The 18323-nt window shown below is 33.7% G+C and overlaps 1 protein-coding gene, 1 long non-coding RNA gene and 1 pseudogene across 3 annotated transcripts; all 3 read left to right on the forward strand.

The window, feature by feature from the left end:
• Nucleotides 1-4121: 4121 nt before the first annotated feature.
• Nucleotides 4122-10282, forward strand: LOC138313969 (intercellular adhesion molecule 5-like; annotated as a pseudogene).
• A 22-nt stretch (nt 10283-10304) lies between these two features.
• On the forward strand, nt 10305-14386 carry LOC138313967 (titin-like). Of its 2 annotated transcripts, none has more exons than XM_069254191.1 (7): nt 10305-10661; nt 11575-11874; nt 12139-12225; nt 12346-12367; nt 12694-12749; nt 12944-12971; nt 14300-14386. In XM_069254191.1, exons 1-7 carry the CDS (start codon nt 10376-10378, stop codon nt 14319-14321), a joined length of 801 nt encoding a protein of 266 aa, XP_069110292.1. In that variant the 5' UTR covers nt 10305-10375; the 3' UTR covers nt 14322-14386. The 2 variants fall into 2 exon arrangements, with proteins under 2 accessions (XP_069110292.1, XP_069110291.1); XM_069254190.1 differs by having other exon boundaries at nt 10306-10661; nt 12121-12225.
• Nucleotides 14387-14728: 342 nt separating this feature from the next.
• LOC138313968 (uncharacterized) lies at nt 14729-16829 on the forward strand. The gene is made up of 3 exons (XR_011207306.1): nt 14729-14760; nt 15635-15702; nt 15971-16829. It is a non-coding gene; the product is annotated as an uncharacterized lncRNA (long non-coding RNA).
• Nucleotides 16830-18323: the final 1494 nt, after the last annotated feature.

The raw sequence follows: 18323 nt of genomic DNA on the forward strand, positions 1-18323 counted from the left end.
AATCAAATAAGCTTGTCCGCTAAGCACACGATGTCAATTTGTTTTTTACATAATGCAAAAATAGCTTTCAATTTCTAATGAGTCTTCTAAATGTATTTGCGCCATTGAAGACTGTTGCCCTACTATATATGACATTGTCCAACAAGTGTGATGTTTGAGGAGTTTTTGTTGATGTTAACGTTTGGTTGAAATGTGATTATTGGCTTTCATAGCTTAGTTAATGATAATAATCAGGTATTTGCTTGTGTCATTTACTTTTGTAATTAGTTAAAGGGACAATTGGTAAAACTAATAAGCAAATAAGATCCTTTGATAAAATTTGGCACTAATGTTATTGCATACGATGTCCTGTTATTTTTTGACATTTTTTTTTTCTAATAAAAAAGCTATAGAAATGTAACACATTTCATGAACATTATTTTGATTCAGGCAAGATAATTTAATTGATGACTATTATGTAAATGGTTTTATGCATGAACAAAAAAAAAACCGGTAAATATAGTTTGTAAATAAATTGCATCACAAAAATAAATCCAGTTACCTATGACATGTTTTTTGATGAAATGTTCTTAAAATATGTATATAGAACAGTTTTCTGTCATATCTGATAATAAAACATATTTCATTATTAATAAAGTAACTTTAAATACAAGGATTTATATACAAAGTACTATGCAGATGTTATTGTTTATCATTATATAAAGGAAATATATATGTTTTGTATAATATATACAGATGTTATCATTTGTTGATTTGTATTTATAGTATTACTTGTATATGTTATGCTCATCTTCCATGTTTTGAACGTTAAACTATTTTAACCGAACATTTTCTATCATGTTTGCTTTTGATTAATAAAATTGAAATATCTTATAGTATGTGAGATTAATTATTATTTCATTTTCTTGAATCAATAAATTATACTGTCGATAATTATAACTATTCAACACTTGATGTCATTCAGCATAGTACACTTTTGTATTGACAATGTGTTATATACGTAAAAACTATGTATATAGCTAGGTCATTTAACCCAAATATTCAATAAAAACAAATGCGCCAATACCGTCGGAAAACTTTTCAAAATTCAAACTCAAATCATCACAGTCCACTTGTGAGAGTGAACTAATATCTAATTGATACGGACTGTCATATCTTTGAATTGCTATTTAATATTACGGCTCTGAAATGTTCAGACAGGTACCTGGATATAAAAAACATCAGAATAAAGAACACGTTCAGATTTCGGGCTTCTTTTTATAGTTCAGATGCCACCCAGTTGAAAGGATGTTAAATCAAAAGACGCTCAACTTATGGTGGCATATAGCTATTAAAGAAATTGATTGACATTACAATACTTTCTGGGACAAATATGCTAGTGAAAAAATTAACCAGACAAGATATATATATATTGGCAGCGACTATCTTAACTTAAATCAAATAATATGTTTAGTTAATATGAATACCAAGATGCTTAGTTCATTCATTCACACACAGCCTCGAAATATTAACAAGGAGGCCCATTGGCCGTACCAGTCACCGGCGATCTGATACATGTGTACACATTAGATAAGCTCCTTGCACCAATCTGAAGAGTATTTGATTGTATCAATTTTCTGTAAGTTGAGAAGATTATTGAAATAGTAAACTTTGACCCCATTTCGGTTCTTCGGTTTCGCGATTTTCTCGCCCCACCCCTCAGCCTTTTTGGCTTAGGTGTTAAAATGTTGTCTCAGGGCTTATCATCCTAAACCATTAAATTTTGGCACATTCTTATGAAAATTCAGCAAATAATGCTCAAATTATGTTTCTGCTAAATAAACTAGTAAATCTGAAATCCTCCTTAGTGGAAATCTAGCTACCATATGAAGAGTACTAGTATTTGATTATATAATGTTATGTACAAATCTGACACATCAATGCGTTGATAAGATGGTTTTTGAAATTGCAGTCAATTTTATCTCTTTGACTTGGCCCCTCTCACACATGGTGGGGACCATATGCAAACTTGCATTGAATGGGCTTCAATAGTTTTTGGAGAAGAAGACGAACGTGGTCGGTTGTTTACGAACGCACGACGACAAGAAAAGGGCAATTGATTAGAATAGGTCACCTGAAAATTGAGGGGAACATTCTTGCACCCCAGAATGTCTATTCGCTATACTGAAAACGCGGCTTTGACATAAACAAGCCTTACTAGATAAAACACTCATACATGTATTGTACATGTCTTGTTTGATGTTTCACTTGAATTTCAATCTATTTCAGCACCGGTAGCTATCTGGGTTAAGTCTACGGTCCTTTATAAACTTAAATCGTATTGGCAAAGTTTATGAAATTAAGTAACGAAATTTCCCTTTTACATACATTCAACTTGAAATGTTACTAGAGTGTGACAAAATGGCGATTGACTTGTGCAGGATAGTTATTTGTACTGAAAAAGCGATATAAGGTACATACTTTCAAAGTATATCTTCGTTGTTGCGATATTTTTTTTTACTGCACTATGAAATGAAAATTGACCAATTTTACATCACGAAGGAGTTTCTTACCTTTCTCGTAAATATTAGTCTATATTGGGTCTATTATTATCTTTACTTCCTCCAAAGTTGAATATTACATAAAGAATGACATTTAACATGAAAACAAGAAACAAAACAAAGCAAATAGAAATTTACAAAATATGTACAAGTTCAAGTCTAATAATTAGTAATTAGTTGAGATTATTCAAAGCAATAAGGATCGCATGCTTTCAGGAGTCTATACAAAAAAGATACAGCTCCTAATCTTAACTCCTCTAAGGCACTATTTGAGAAATCATAGGCAAATTCTTTACCCAACAAGTGTGTTACATAAATCAAAATCTGTTAAATTGTGAAGCGACGACATGAATTATAATCCAAAATTATTCACCAAAAAACACCAGTACTCGTCTGGAATTTCGCTATTTTTATCACAATGCAAAATAATATGGGTAACATGATCATTAAAAGTATTCCACAATATTGACATAATTCTATACAATTTGATATTCGTGAGTTTACACAAACATTCAAAATACAATGTACATGATTATTATACTGTGGGAACTTTACAGCGAGTTCCCAAAGAAAGTGCAACCTAGTTTTAGGGTGAATACATTTGAATCTAATAAAATCTATATTATTTGACATACGTTCTAGACGTGATCTTTCATCAAATTTGTAAACATTTTTATAAACAAGTTTTCGCCAAATATTTTTTACTAGGAGAAGTACCAGATTTAATAAAATTAGTAAAAGAATCATACAATGAGTATTTTCGTAATATACTTATGATGTCTGGTATAAAACCTTGTTGTTTTTTCTGCATTCAAAAAATACGTAAAAAATCTAGTGACAAAAATTGTGTGAATCAAGAATCCACTATCCATTGCAATAATTCTTCTTACAAACAATAATTTTCTTATGTCAATATACGATTCAATGGTAACCCACCCGAGCAATGAAACACACATGTCAGTCCTGGTCCTCATCCTAAATACCCATAGCCTATGTTTGCATACATACATGTACATGTATTGTCTATGCTATGTCTTTATAAATAGCAATTTATTTTGAAGACAGCTAAACAAACTTTTAATTGGATCCGATAACGCATTCACTAAGATTCTACAACCATTTCATGACTGAGATGAAAATGGCTATATGATCGGACATTGTTAAAGGAGAGACATTTGTGCTAGATCGCGGTTATTTTTCATATAGTCAGTCTAGCTCGGATCCCATTTTCGACCAGGCCAACACAAGACAGACTGGACCACTGCTTGGTTTCAGCTTTGATGTTCAACAAACTATTGAAATGGAATTCACGCCCTTATGTCATAACTGTGTCACAACAAATCACTTCATACTTCCTAACATCTATGTCTGCATTACCGAGTAAACACCGACCCAATTGTATTAACCTGTTAAAATGCATGAATTGGTGATAACCGCTATTCTATTTATAACTGGGTACCAGTATATACACATACATATTTAAACATCAACAAGGAAGTATTTAAAGGGTACTATTTACATTATATACAAAATGATATCAAAGTCAAACGTTCTTGGTTTTAACGGCTTGGGAACAGCAAAATGTCACACTTGGATCTGCTTGTTGATCACTTCCATGATACTTCTGTTTATCAACAGGTAGGTGGTGATATAGGATTATACATAAATAACAAGTAACCCGAGTGTTCGCTTAATATATCTGAAAAGTATGAGAGGTTCTGTTATATCATCGTGTTTTACTCTACTTCCCCTGTGAGTAGCACACATGTGAAATCTGCTAGGTTTTATGCTGACAAAAAACTCAAAGGCATATATTGTTGAAAATTGAGCATTTATTAAATGCCAGTTAATCAATCAATAAAAAAGCTAGAAGCATGAAAGGTTTGTATTTGTTACAAATGTATTGGAAATTTTCTTTTTTTGTTTGAGTGTGTGTGGTGGGGTGGGAGATATTTACTACATTACATGTAACCATGGTAAGCGATACAGGTCCACTAGATCTGCATGTGCCTCTAGTTTCTGTACGGCTTCTGTTTTTCTATCTTAAATAAATGTATCTCCATAAGAGTAACAACACTAACAAGATATTTCTCCTGTTAAACATGTAAACATTACCTCTGGCCCTGTTGACCTTATTTTCTCTTCTCACATAACATTCCAAACTGAATGTCCATGCCGATGATCTAGTTTATTCGTTTTGAGATCCGATTAAGAAAACTAATGACAGTATTAAAGCCGTATCTGAAATCCACATGAAATAGCCGTATGTACTGTTAGCTCATTAAGTTTGTAAAAGTTATTAGGATACACTAACGCTTCAAGCATCATTTTCGGGATACAATTAAATTGAACACGTGATATTTACGTGTCTCAGAGATTGTTGTTTTGCCTTACAAAAATATAATGTGAGATATAATATTAACTTAAAATAACAAAGCGTTTATACACCCAAAATCAATTAAAGAGGAAAGATACACACATTGCAGCACGATTTTTAATTCGAAAATGTGTAGATGCCGTAACCGTGACGGGATCGTCTGAGTACGCTGTCCCCGGGACTGAGTTTACACTGACGTGTGATGTACCAGAGGAGGCCACTGTTGTCCAGTTTTACCGCCGTCCTGACTACGCTATCTCAGTAGGTAGTATACAAGTATATGGTGGTCAATGTTACAACACCATAGCCAGTCCTGTCCTCTGTACAGCGGATGTGTGTTCCTGTGTAACGTCTGGAGGTAACCTTGGTACAGTATTCCGGTGGATCATACAGCCACAGACGGGAGACCAGGGATCTGTGTGGTTCTGTAGACGTACCAACCTTAACCTACCTAACCAAACACTGGACAGTGATGACTATACACTCAACCTGGCAGGTAGGAGCGTCTTAACAAACATAAAGTCAGCTTTAGCTGCATGAACATATAATGTATTTGGAGAGCAAGGTTCGTAATAAGAAGATATGCGTATGATTATCATGTAATTTAATTAATTTTGTTAATGAATTGGAAAGTTCAAAATAACATAAAAAGCATTAATTAAAAATGCAGCTCTAATTAAGTTCTTTTGTTCCATGGTATATCCGAAAACTCATTTAATTTGATCACGTAATGCCATTCAAGTTTGTAGTTAATCAGTAAATTTACCAAACTTTTATCAATAAAAAATCAATTTGACCACATTATTCAAACTTTTAAAATGCACAATGTGTACCATAACCAAAACCTGCAGCAAAATTATGTAGTATTTGCGCTTTTCTGGCATTCATTCTCTCTCATCAATGACACATCTATGAAACAGAATGTACGTGTTTCAAATAGCAAGAGATACATGGTAGTATAGGCGTTTTTTTAAATTGTACCTTAATACATATTTTATTTACAGTTAAGTATTTTATCTCGAAATTAAGATTCCAAATATAGTCGCCTTTTACTATGATACAATGAGGCAGCAGACACAATTTTAACATCCTATCTTCGGTGCAATAAGCTCATAAAACAAGCTATTTTTTTCAGATGGTCCCAGTACCTCTATAGCTCTGTCCCCGCCGGACACAACCTACACTAGGACAGAGGGTGACACGTTACCGGACATCACCTGTACAGCGGACTGTAGACCTGGCTGTACCTTTGTCTGGACACGACCGGACAATACCAACTTAACTGTGTCACCTGTGTTGTCACTGGGACAACTAGACAGATCAGAACACGGGACGTACAGATGTACTGCTAGGAATGTTGTCGGCGAGTCGAGAATTACAATTAGTATGTTTGTACAATGTGAGTAATGTGTGATTTATTTTGATTGTAAAATTAATTATACTCATTAATAAACTCTGGATTTGTTAAACGTCAGTATTCATTTATACGAACTGATTCAAATATCCTTAAAATATTTTCAAACTGTTTAGAAGTAAAGTAACGTAAAGATGCTGCTCCACCGCCGACAGAGCATAAATGAAATTCATCATTTGAACAATAATTGGTGTTTAATCGTGTATATATATGCCTAATTAACACAAAAATAATATAAAATAATTTACTTCGCTTTTGGTGCATGCGCAATCAGTACTTCATTCCATATTGGATATTAGTGCCACGGAAATTTTTTCGGGATGCAATTAATTGTTTTTCATATTTTTAACTTGAAGTAAAATTAGAAGCTCAAACTTTTCAATGGTGGTAATGGTGTAAAGTAAATAGCTTTTGTAACTGAAGACAAATACTTAATCGTCTGCTCCTGTTTAGATAATGAAAAAAATACCATTTGTCAGCGGTGGAGCATCTTTAACGTGTGCGCGTCAAAATGGCGTTCACATAAACAAGAAACGCCAAATTCGTTGATAACGAAATAAAGCGAACACAAAAGGAAAATTTAAATATTTTCTTATATACATCTACTTTATTTACAATACAATGTATGTAAACGTAACTTGGTTACATTTACTAGCTTCCTACTTTTTTTTCCAAAATTCTTGCTAAGCTGTGCTTCGCCTCGGAAAATAGGCAAGTCTCGGGAAATCAGAAGCTTGCTATCCAAAACCCCATACTTTAACTGTACCATGAAAAAATCTTCTTTTTTTAAAAATTTAAACTTTATTCCTACAATCTTTTTTAGACGGCCCCGGTACCTCCCTAGCCCTGTCCCCGGCCAATACTACCTACACCAGGACAGAGGGTGACACGTTACCGGACATCACATGTACAGCGAACTGTAGACCTGGCTGTACCTTTGTCTGGACACGACCTGACAACACCAACTTTACTGTGTCACCTGTGTTGTCACTGGGACAGTTGGACAGATCAGAACACGGGGACGTACAGATGTACAGCTAGGAATGATGTCGGCGAGTCGACTATTTACGTAACAGTAAATACGAAATGTTAGTATTCTTTCGTCCGTCTGGTAATAATTCCTCGAAATCTCTGCTATTATATAGTACTGAAAGGATTCTTATCATAATTGATATAATGAAGCATTGATGTCACTCATTTGTAATTTTCATTGGGAATGAAAGAAATCTGTTATTCTTTAATATTTTCCTTCACAGTCGGATTAAGTTTGAAAACAAAGAAAAACTAATCATATTGGAATAAGTTGGTATAAACTGACACCACTGTGGCTGGAGGGATATTAAATGCAATTAGTTTAATTTGCTACTATAGTCATTATTCAACAAACGGATTATAACCAAATTTGGCAAGGAAACATTCTGGTGTTGCTAGATCAGAAACATGTATACCTTAGATATGTTTCTGATAGGATATACAGAATATTTGGCATTTGTGGTGAACCCCCTAGTACCTGCAACGTGGATATAGGAACAGAGCTAAATCGTTTAAACCTTTCTTCTGCAGACGAAACTGAAGAATTCCGTTTTTAGTATACTGCAATCGTCGTGAAGGGGCGAATTATGTATAAATCATTAGGAAATAAACGCTTACCCTATACATTTGTCTCGTCTTATAAGTTTGATGAGCGATACAGTCCCTAATTTGAGCAGTGTAACCAATACTTCATGCAAAAGAAATAACCATCGATCGAGAGGGAGCTAACAGGACGGGATCACCACATTCTTATTTGTCTTTACCAGATGGACCTTCTACAGTAAGTTTGACTCCACCAACTGTGATCTATACTCTTACGACAATGCTACACCTGTTGGTGTACATATCAATGTTACCTGTAAGTAAAAAAACATTTTTCTGTTCAAGACGGACCATCTTCCGTAAGTTTGACTCCACCAGCTGTGACCTATACGCCTACGGAGGGACAAACTATCCCCACCATCACGTGTTCTGCTGACTGTAACCCGGTCTGTACCTACATCTGGACAAAGGATGGTCAGTCCTATACCACAGGGGCCAGGTCTCCAGCTCACCAACATACAGCGTGGTCAGACGGGCGTGTACAGGTGTACGGCCAGTAATGTACACGGTAGTACTACAGCTGTGGGAGTCAATGCTACAACTTATTGTACGTATATATCAGTTTGGTCATTCAAACATTTAGTCATCCATAAATTGGTTTTCTTCGATATTCCCTTACGTGAAATGCCTTTTATCAGATCATTCCAAATACAATATCAAATCAAACATGTAATGTCTGAAGAGAATATGTTTATTACAAAGCAAATATCAAGATGATGCTTGCTTTTATGAAAAATATCACACATGTAGATATCTAAAATAAACTTTTTTATTCTTCCCAGATGGCCCAGGTACCTCCACGACTTTGTCTCCATCAGACTCTATCTACATACGGACAGAGGGTGACACGTTACGGGCACATGGCATCACCTGTACAGCGGACTGTAGACCTGCCTGTACCTTTGTCTGGACACGACCGGACAACACCAACTTTACTGTGTCACCTGTATTTGTCACTGGGACAACTGAACAGAATAGAACATGGAGCGTACAGATGTTCTGCTAGGAATGATGCTGGGGAGTCGACTACGTCAATCATCTTAACAGTTTTTTGTAGAGGATATATGCATATTGTTTTTATTATAAGACTTCGTATTTTGTCTAGAGTGTTGCTGAATGACTGTTATGTTTTTCATTGATACATTATTTTATATCGCTATGTAATTTAGGGTAATATGCATGTACACGTTTGTGTTCGCGTGGCACTAACGTTTTTTGAATAAGCTGTAATCTTAATTTTATGAAGCTTTTTGAAAGAATGTTTATTTAAAGTGCACGAAAATAATATAGTGTGTAGGCATGCCACTAAAAAATCATATAAAACTTGCACTACTGTCAATGGTTTATAAAACATCATAACAAAATGAATAGCATGACATTGTCCAAGGCGATATTTTGTATGAATATTTTTAGCTTAAAAAGTGTTGCATTCTGACAACGACGTGTTTTTTACTGTAAATCATAGTTCATTATCTCGGAATTCCGCTATTAATACCCTTCTGTAAAGAATGTTATGTTGTTTTCAACACACTTTGTTTTTGAACATCATGACACATGGTACACATTTGAGACACATTTCGATGAATTCTACATATTGTTTTACGCTATATTACAGTGTATTATGTTAGCTGTAGTTGCGGGTGTACATACGTGCAAATAGTTAGCCTAAACAGAAGAAAACCTTCTCTTCAATATATTGTATTCCAGATGATGCAGATTTTTATTGAAAGAAGTAAAAACAAAAATATAACTCACCATTTGCATGACAAAATACAAAACCGTTAAAGGATTTACAAAAGATCCGCAGAAATCAACCTCAAAATTTTATTGTTCGATTTTCACAATACTTAAAATATTGATTAATTTGGTGGTTGTTTGGTTTGTTGTTAATATTAATATCCTACTAACAACAAGGTTATTTAGGAATTGAATGAAGTTGGACATCGATCTCTACAATTTTAGTTATCATACACAATTCGTTAAGAAACATGCTTTAACATAGTCACATTTTCCACAGATGGCCCTGGATCCTCTGTAACCTTTTCACCACAGACGACAAGTTATAATGAAATCGAGGGGGACATGTTACCGGACATCACCTGTACCGCGGACTGTAGACCTGACTGTACCTTTGTCTGGACACGGCCGGACAACACCAACTTCACTGTGTCACCTGTGTTGTCACTGGGACAACTGGACAGATCAGAACACGGGACGTACAGATGTACCGCTAGGAATGTTGTTCGAGAGGAGACTATGTTTATCAGTGTGACTGTTGAATGTAAGTATGATATTGGGTAAATGTGACTGTAAAAAGAGACATTTTGCAAAATTGTTTTCTTATTATAGTGATTCCATTTAATTTCAGGTGAGCCACAACCACATCAAATACTGCACCGAAACCAAACGATGGATTTACAGCAATCCGAAAACCTTGTTTTGCAAGCTATGTTTACTGCGGTCCCGGCACCATCGTTTACATGGACTTTTCAGTCATCCAAATCTGTTAATGTCCAGCAATTAGTCAATGGGACGGATGACGTTCTGATACGAAACACGTTTGACACAGAGAATATATCAGCGAGGTCAGTAGTGACTCGTCAGAATATTGAGGAAGATTGGTTTGGAATGTACAAGGTGACGGCCACCAACGCATTTGGTACCGCAGTGTTACGTTTTACAGTTCGGGAAAAAAGTAAGTTTCGTTTTTGGAGGTTTGAAAAAAGATTAATATTAAATGTATGTTATAAATGCTTTTAAGGATATGTATTGGTCTTGCAATAGATACATATTTATCATATGTATTAACGTATTAAAATGAATGGCAATAACCAAAAGTTAACAAAGGAATATAAATCTAATTATGAACGCTACTTGCTCATTGTAACAATTATTACGGTAAATTAAAGTTATATTTCAAATACATTCGGATGCCTTATTTGTACTGTTAAATTGATGATTTTATGCCTAGTGTATGTTTAGATGGAAACATACCTGCATAAATTAATTTACAATTACTACCAATACGGTACAAATGAGAATTGAAATTGTAGACACACAATTTGACGTTATGGTCTCCTCGTATGTACTCATTTCACTTCACTTCATTTCTAAATGTAATTAAAGTTGGAACACTACTGCCAAAAGTCATTTTCAGCTCTTACCTGTACTTACATATTTAACACCTATGCGCTGAAAGTACTGTAACTCTCAAAATTTTTTGGTGATGAATAACATATTAAAAACTCTCCTTGATTGGTGAGTAAGAAAATACGGCACATATAATTTTTAATGTTTTTAAATATAAAAATAGATTTATAGAACTTAGAAGTTTGTGCTATATTGGATGGAATTGATCAATTACAAATAAAAAAAAACATACCATATTACCCCTTGGAATATGCAACAGATGATTACAAGTGTTGAATATTAGTTTGATTGAAGTAAGAGAAAATCGTTCAACATAGATATAATTGGAAAAAAAACAATTTAAACTCAAGATAATTCTTATCAATGCAAAAATCAATCATCATTACCTGAGCGTAAATAAGTACATGTATCCTTATATAATGTACATGTACGTAAAACATACATTTTTGGTCTGACAGGGAACCCGGGAATCCCAACGATATCCCTGGTAGCTTGTACTCAGCCCAATTCTGCTGAAATATCTTGGAGTGGGGGAGGGGACACACAGTACTACCAAGTTTTGTTTAGTGACGACAGATTTCTGAACTCAAAGGAGGTTTATCCATCGATGATACCAAGCCAAGCAGATAGAAAAGATGGGTATAGTCTAACCATAGAAAATCTCGTCGCTGGACAAGCATACTTCTTTAAAGTTACAGCCTACAACTCATATGGAAACACGACATCTACTGAAGCTGTGGGTTGTGTTGTGCGGGAAGGTAAATTCAAGGGGAAAGGAGAACATCTATATATATTAAACGATAACAAATTTAATAGTTATTAACTGTGTACACGTGAACAAGACAATCGATACTATAAAACACGATGGACTAACATATAGAAATTTGAATCATAACACATTCTGGAATTAAAATAAATAAAAAAAAACATGTAACCTTTCTTCGACATTTAAGAAGATTATCAAACATGTGTTTCTTTTTCATCTTCCTTTTTATCATATACAGAAAATTCCTTCGGAACAGACGGTGTGTTTGTAACGGGAGTAGTCCTGACAGTTGTTGGAGTTATATCACTTCTAATTGGTATCGGTCTCGTGATTTTCGTCACAAGTGAGTACAATTTCCACATACACATTAAACATTTTAGGACGTGGATCATTTTGTAAAGGAAAACGCAGCACGTATACAAAGTTGATCAGTGATAAAGATATATGTGTATTTGTCTTACAGGAAACAGACTAGCATGCTGTAGGTAAGTAGATAACACTACTTTACACTAAATGTTTCCGTATGAATTCAGCAGAATACCTTTGTCGAAAGTCGAATAAACTTTACATCGAGAAACACCTTTTTAAGTTTAAAGAAGCATCTGGCATTTGACAGTTGATTCCAACCATTTGGTGTTATAGGACTATATTTCACATACAGTGTAGTTTATACATACATACATACATACATACATACATACATACATACATACATACATACATACATACATACATACATACATACATACATATTCATCTTAAAGTATTCCTGTTAAAATAGAAAAACGTATTTTTTTTTATATTTCTACAGCCCCGACCAGATTCCGAAACAAGACAAATATCAAGACATACAACTTTCAGATCGAGGTAATGTTGATAAATACCATATTATATAATTTGATATTCAATATTATCACATACGGTAGGCTATCAGTTGAGATGTTTTCCTTGGCTAATATGCAGACTTTGAAAATACTTCATGAAATGTGATAAAATATTGAACATATGTCATAGAAGTATTGTTTTGTTCCTTTCCATAAACGTACCCCTATCCATTACAGATGGCGCCCGTCAAAACAATACGGATAGGTAAGTAAGTTTTCCTCATTTATTTCAAGGAATAAATTAGATTCCATATCATGTTCCACAATACAGAAAAAAGTCCATATTTCATTTGAATAATGAAATGTTAAAGCAAATATATATGCACTTTGGTTAATGGACAATGAGCTCTTCTGTAAAATAAAGACTGAAACATTCCATCTGAATGTGTTAACAACTGAATTGATATATGATCAGACATCAAAACCTAACAGCCATCAATTTGTGTATAATTGAATGGTTCACTTGTGATTTTCAGGTTTAATTGTTTAGGGAGAGGGCGTGTATTGGCATGCTGCCTGCTACTCAATTCCTATTGTCTTTAACATCTGACAATAAAGTATTCTGAAATGAAGAAATCGTTTGGACCTTAATACACTAATGACTTTTTCAGAAATCGAAAAGAAACATTATGATACCGGTAAAACCTTTTAACATATAAAAGTGAATCAGCATGTCAATAACTAAATAAAAGTATCAACCGACCAGTCAATTACCTCGACCTTTAGTGCAATAGGATCAGAAATGAACACAAGCATGGATTAGGTTTACTTATATTCATCTTAAATACTAACTTATATATAATTAATTATCTTCATGTATTCATCACGCAAATAGATTTATATATTGTGAAATTAGTATAAATATCTCATTAGTTCCCATATCATGTTTCCTTTAATGAAGACGGTAGATTGATTAAAGTTGTTTTGGAGATTCCATGGCAACAATCTTTCAGTGGAAACATTTCTGTTTTCATTTAGTGTCATTTTTACTATAAGGCCCCAAGACAGACGTGTAAATGACTGCAAGTCTCCAATATAGTGTCTATCTTACCTCACAAATTATCCTCCGAACGTATGAACATATTCATGTAGTACTGCACGGTGGATAGTTGTGGTGCGAGATACAAAGCATTGGGTTAGTATCAACTTATCTGATTATATGTGTACATTTGTAAGAATGTTTACAGCGTAAATGATGACTCAATTGATCTGTCTGTATCTATTTTACAATATCTTTATTCGTTTTATCTGATATGTTCGTAATCTGATTGACATGATATATGTTTTATAACTGTGACTTTGATTTATATAACATTCGTGAACTTATTTAACAGTTAGCTAGAATGCATGCGTTAAACTAACGATTTAGTTAACCCTAGCCAAAAAGTATCCAGTCCTAACTGAAATTATCACCTAAGATAGATTAAGGAATAACATTCATTATTATAGGTGACACAAATTATGTATCGTAAAAAAATGTATTTGTTTCTACATTTTGTTACGACGATGTTACCGTACATTACCATCATTTAGATCCCCGTATCAACACACCTAGACACCAGTAAGATTGCCAAGCCGTCTGTGTACTCAGAAATTGGAGGACATCAACAGGGTAAGGAATTCTGAAGCGAATGAAAAATATTTTGTTTTAAATCCAAGCGGAAAGAGGTTGGGATCAATCTTGTTATATACATTTGTAGATTCTATTTTTAATTACTATTTTGATACAGAAATATAAATATTAATGTAAAGACATTAATGAAAGCATAACATTCATTAAGCGATGACGAATCCGTTGTAAAACCATGAAGTGTTGCTTTTAAACATATGAATTAATCTTATACATATCTTACAAACCAACGGGAAAAAACAACTGCATATTATGCACGTGTCTTATCTCTCATAGAATTGTTAATTATTTTAAAAAATGAAGTAAAATATATAATTCTCTTTATATTTTCAGTTTCCGAAGATGTTAACAACGGAAATGGCGGGTATGTGTAATCCTATGTAAACTTTAAAAAGTTTCATCAGGACCCTGTTACCTGGATGCATTTATGCCCAAACAAATACCTTATAAGTTTTTCACCTTCTTGCTGTGTCTTGCTTTTCTTCAGAGGATCTCGTATGTCATGCTGTTTTTTTGTCTAAAGCAACATTATATCTTATTCAAACATGACGTTGATTTGACTTTTTACATTTTCACATTTTACAATGAATTGATGTGAAAAATGAAGCTCACTAATACACACATGTCTTGAGCGTACTATATGAATAGACATCACTCCCAATATACTTCTTTTGTTCAATATCATTTTACAATATCTAAAATCAGAGTCTTTCTCCATTGCGTCAATACTCAGCTCTCAAGGCCAATCGTGAGGTGCTGTCAAGGGAGAGGTAAAAAAGATATACGATCGTAAATGTAGTCCACTTTACTATCCATGAAATGGGGACAGTAGGTAAAAATGTAATGTCCTACCTTTCTTGTTTTGATTTCGATGACTGAAGAAAAAAAGTCGATTTAGCTTTGTAACATAGCTATACAAAAACCAAATCGACAATTACTATGCATTTTAGGTGCTTTTCTAGGTTTCAGACCATATCATAAAATCATTTTTGTCGTCGTTTGAACATTAATTATCACCAAATATAGAACATGTTCTAAACGTTTTCGCTCTCGAGCACATTAGAATCAAACTAACCCGTATATGATGACCAAATATAAAATATCACAAATTTGTATTTCTCGAACCATCAACATATAATTTGATGTAATGAAGAAAAAGGAAAATAAGCATTTAAGTATAAGTAGATAAGTTTGAAGAACATAACATTGTGTTTTATTCTTTACATGCATATCCACAGGCCTTACGAGTCATTGGAGGGACGATCCAATCCAAACCATTATGAAGACCTCCAGAGTAATCCTTCCGGTCGGTAATTAAACAAAAACATAATTCATACCAATCCAAAATGTGGTAGGAAAAATAAGTAATTGAAAACAAGTTTAGTTTTTAATTTTGTTATCAAAGCTGAAACATTTATCTTAGATTTTCAAAATAATCTGATACATATATAAATGAACATAACGAAAGAGAGAATAAATAAAAAACTCGTTTGTGCTATTGCAATCAGACTTTGTTTCTGACGAAAATGAATATATTAGATGTTGTAAAACATATTTTTTCTGTATGTTGTCAGGTAACAGCGAGACCTATATCAATACAATCATGCCTGATGATTGTTGACATAGATACAGCAGTACGGTCAGTCATATGGAATAGACTTCATCATCCGTCATGGAATGCTGAGAAAGCTTGTAGTCCTATAAGAGAATGAAGTTTTAAGAGCACACTCTTCATCTATCAAAAACGCTAAATATTGATTATATACCAACATTTAAAACTGTTTGAGCGATATGTTGTAATCGTCAGCATATCGTCAATACATAGGGTTGATTCATATGTTGTTTTTATAATCGGGGCTAAAACTGTCTTTTGCATCATTTGTGAATTAGATTCGTATCGCAACGGATATCATGTGAATATATATGTAATCACCATTTTACATTAATCGATTGTATGTTCTTACAAACTAACAAAAGAATATCACCAAATAAAAATATCTAATGAACTATGTCAACCTCATTAAGAGTGACTTATACGGAACTTTCCCTATATATAAAAACGTATAATAAACATGTATTAGAACTAGGGTTTACATTGACAATAAATCGGTTGTAATGAGAAGTTGGTATCGCTATGAACCTACACACAAATATGTAATTGTATGCCCTCAGTTTGTGTAATGCGTGAAATTAGTATTGGCTTCCCTTTACGACATCTTCCTGCGAGAATTCAACTCATACCTGTAAACATGTTTTTATCTAGAAATATCCAAAGAGTTTCTGTGATCGATGCATTTTCTTGTTATATTATATGACCTACGTCAAGGTGAATATTTATTGTATTTTTGTATTTTGTGTACTGAAATCCGCCTCCAGTACGAATAAAGCATACATGAAATACCTACTTTATAGTACTGTCATAATCAATTTTAGTTTTTCTTTCCTGATGATTTTGGTAATGTATATTTATGGTTTTTGTATGCAAATTAGCTTTACACTTATAATAACTTATATTTCCAATTACGTTATTGTAATACTGCTAATATTACATTTTGAAATAAATGTTATTGTCATAGACATTTAATGGGTCCTGAGGTTTTTCTTTTAAAAGGCAACGATTAGATACTTAACCATTATGTCAGTTAGACCTTCTTCTTCCTATAATATTGCAGTAAATTATATCAAAGACATCGTTATCTCATATAACCACTTATGTCTACAACAATAATGGTTGTTTGCATAACTTGTTCACATGTCGTTGCTGTTTCTTTAATTTGTATCGAAGTATGTCTTCGATGTGTACTTATTAGAATTAAAAACACACATGATCAATTTCCATATCCTCGCTTGCCAGCATGGAATTCAATAAAATGTAAGTGAGATCCTAAAAAGCCTGTATTTATATGATTTCAAAAATGGTAGAAACAGTCATAGAATATAAGTATGCAAAAATAATTAAAATACTTCAAAAAAACACTTGGTTTCTAGAATTGCTTTACATCTAAAACAGAAGCAAAATGAAATTTAATTGTTGACCTGATGGGGTTGACAAGTCGGGATTGAAAGAAGCATTAACTCAGAATAAAGAAAGAAAAAATCGAAACTTGACAAGGGGTGCTGCTACCGCTTTGAAGGGCTTGTACGATTTCATCACGGCCTTTATATCAACTTTAATATGAAATCTATGGTCATATCGCATATACAAAACTGGATGATGATTAGTAAGTAAACAAATAATCATAATATCAACTTATTGTACGCTTTTCCCACTAAATGTTTACGTTTTAAACCACGCTGCTAATCTACAGAGTATACGCAATGGGCTAGATTTAGATTTATCCAACCGCATTTCCTCCTAATTTGGGTTTTTTACTAGTTGCATCTATTTTTGTTCTTTTCAAGTATGTCTGGATGTATATATATAAAGTAGATCAATAATTTATCGGTATGTTCCAAATACACGAAATCTGTACAAATAAAAGCATTGTAATATAAAATCTTATAAAATCATCAAATTTATCAAATATGAAAAGACACTTACTCCAGCGGTTTGCAAGCCTTTACTACTTAACATAACGAGGAGGGGTGTTATAAAAATAATGTCATCTGGCCTCTGTTTTGTGGAAATCGGCTTTGGTTGAAAGTGTGATCAATGGAGCATGACACAAGTACACATCTTCTTCGACCGATACACTGTGATGGATTAAGCACGATTCACAAATTTTAACGCGAATGCATGGCACTTTAAAGAATCATCTAAAAACAGGACTCAAGTACCTCCGGCAATTTGCATGATAATGCCCCCCTGCTCATAAGGGCACGCCTTGTGACCGAGGTTTTTTGAGTTGGAAAAGGTTACCGTCCTCCCATCACCCTCCTTATTTACCGCGACTTGCCAACCCTGGCGATTACTTTCTTGTTTCCAAA

Source organism: Argopecten irradians, unplaced genomic scaffold, assembly GCF_041381155.1.
Source record: "Argopecten irradians isolate NY unplaced genomic scaffold, Ai_NY scaffold_1126, whole genome shotgun sequence".
NCBI lineage: Eukaryota > Metazoa > Mollusca > Bivalvia > Pectinida > Pectinidae > Argopecten > Argopecten irradians.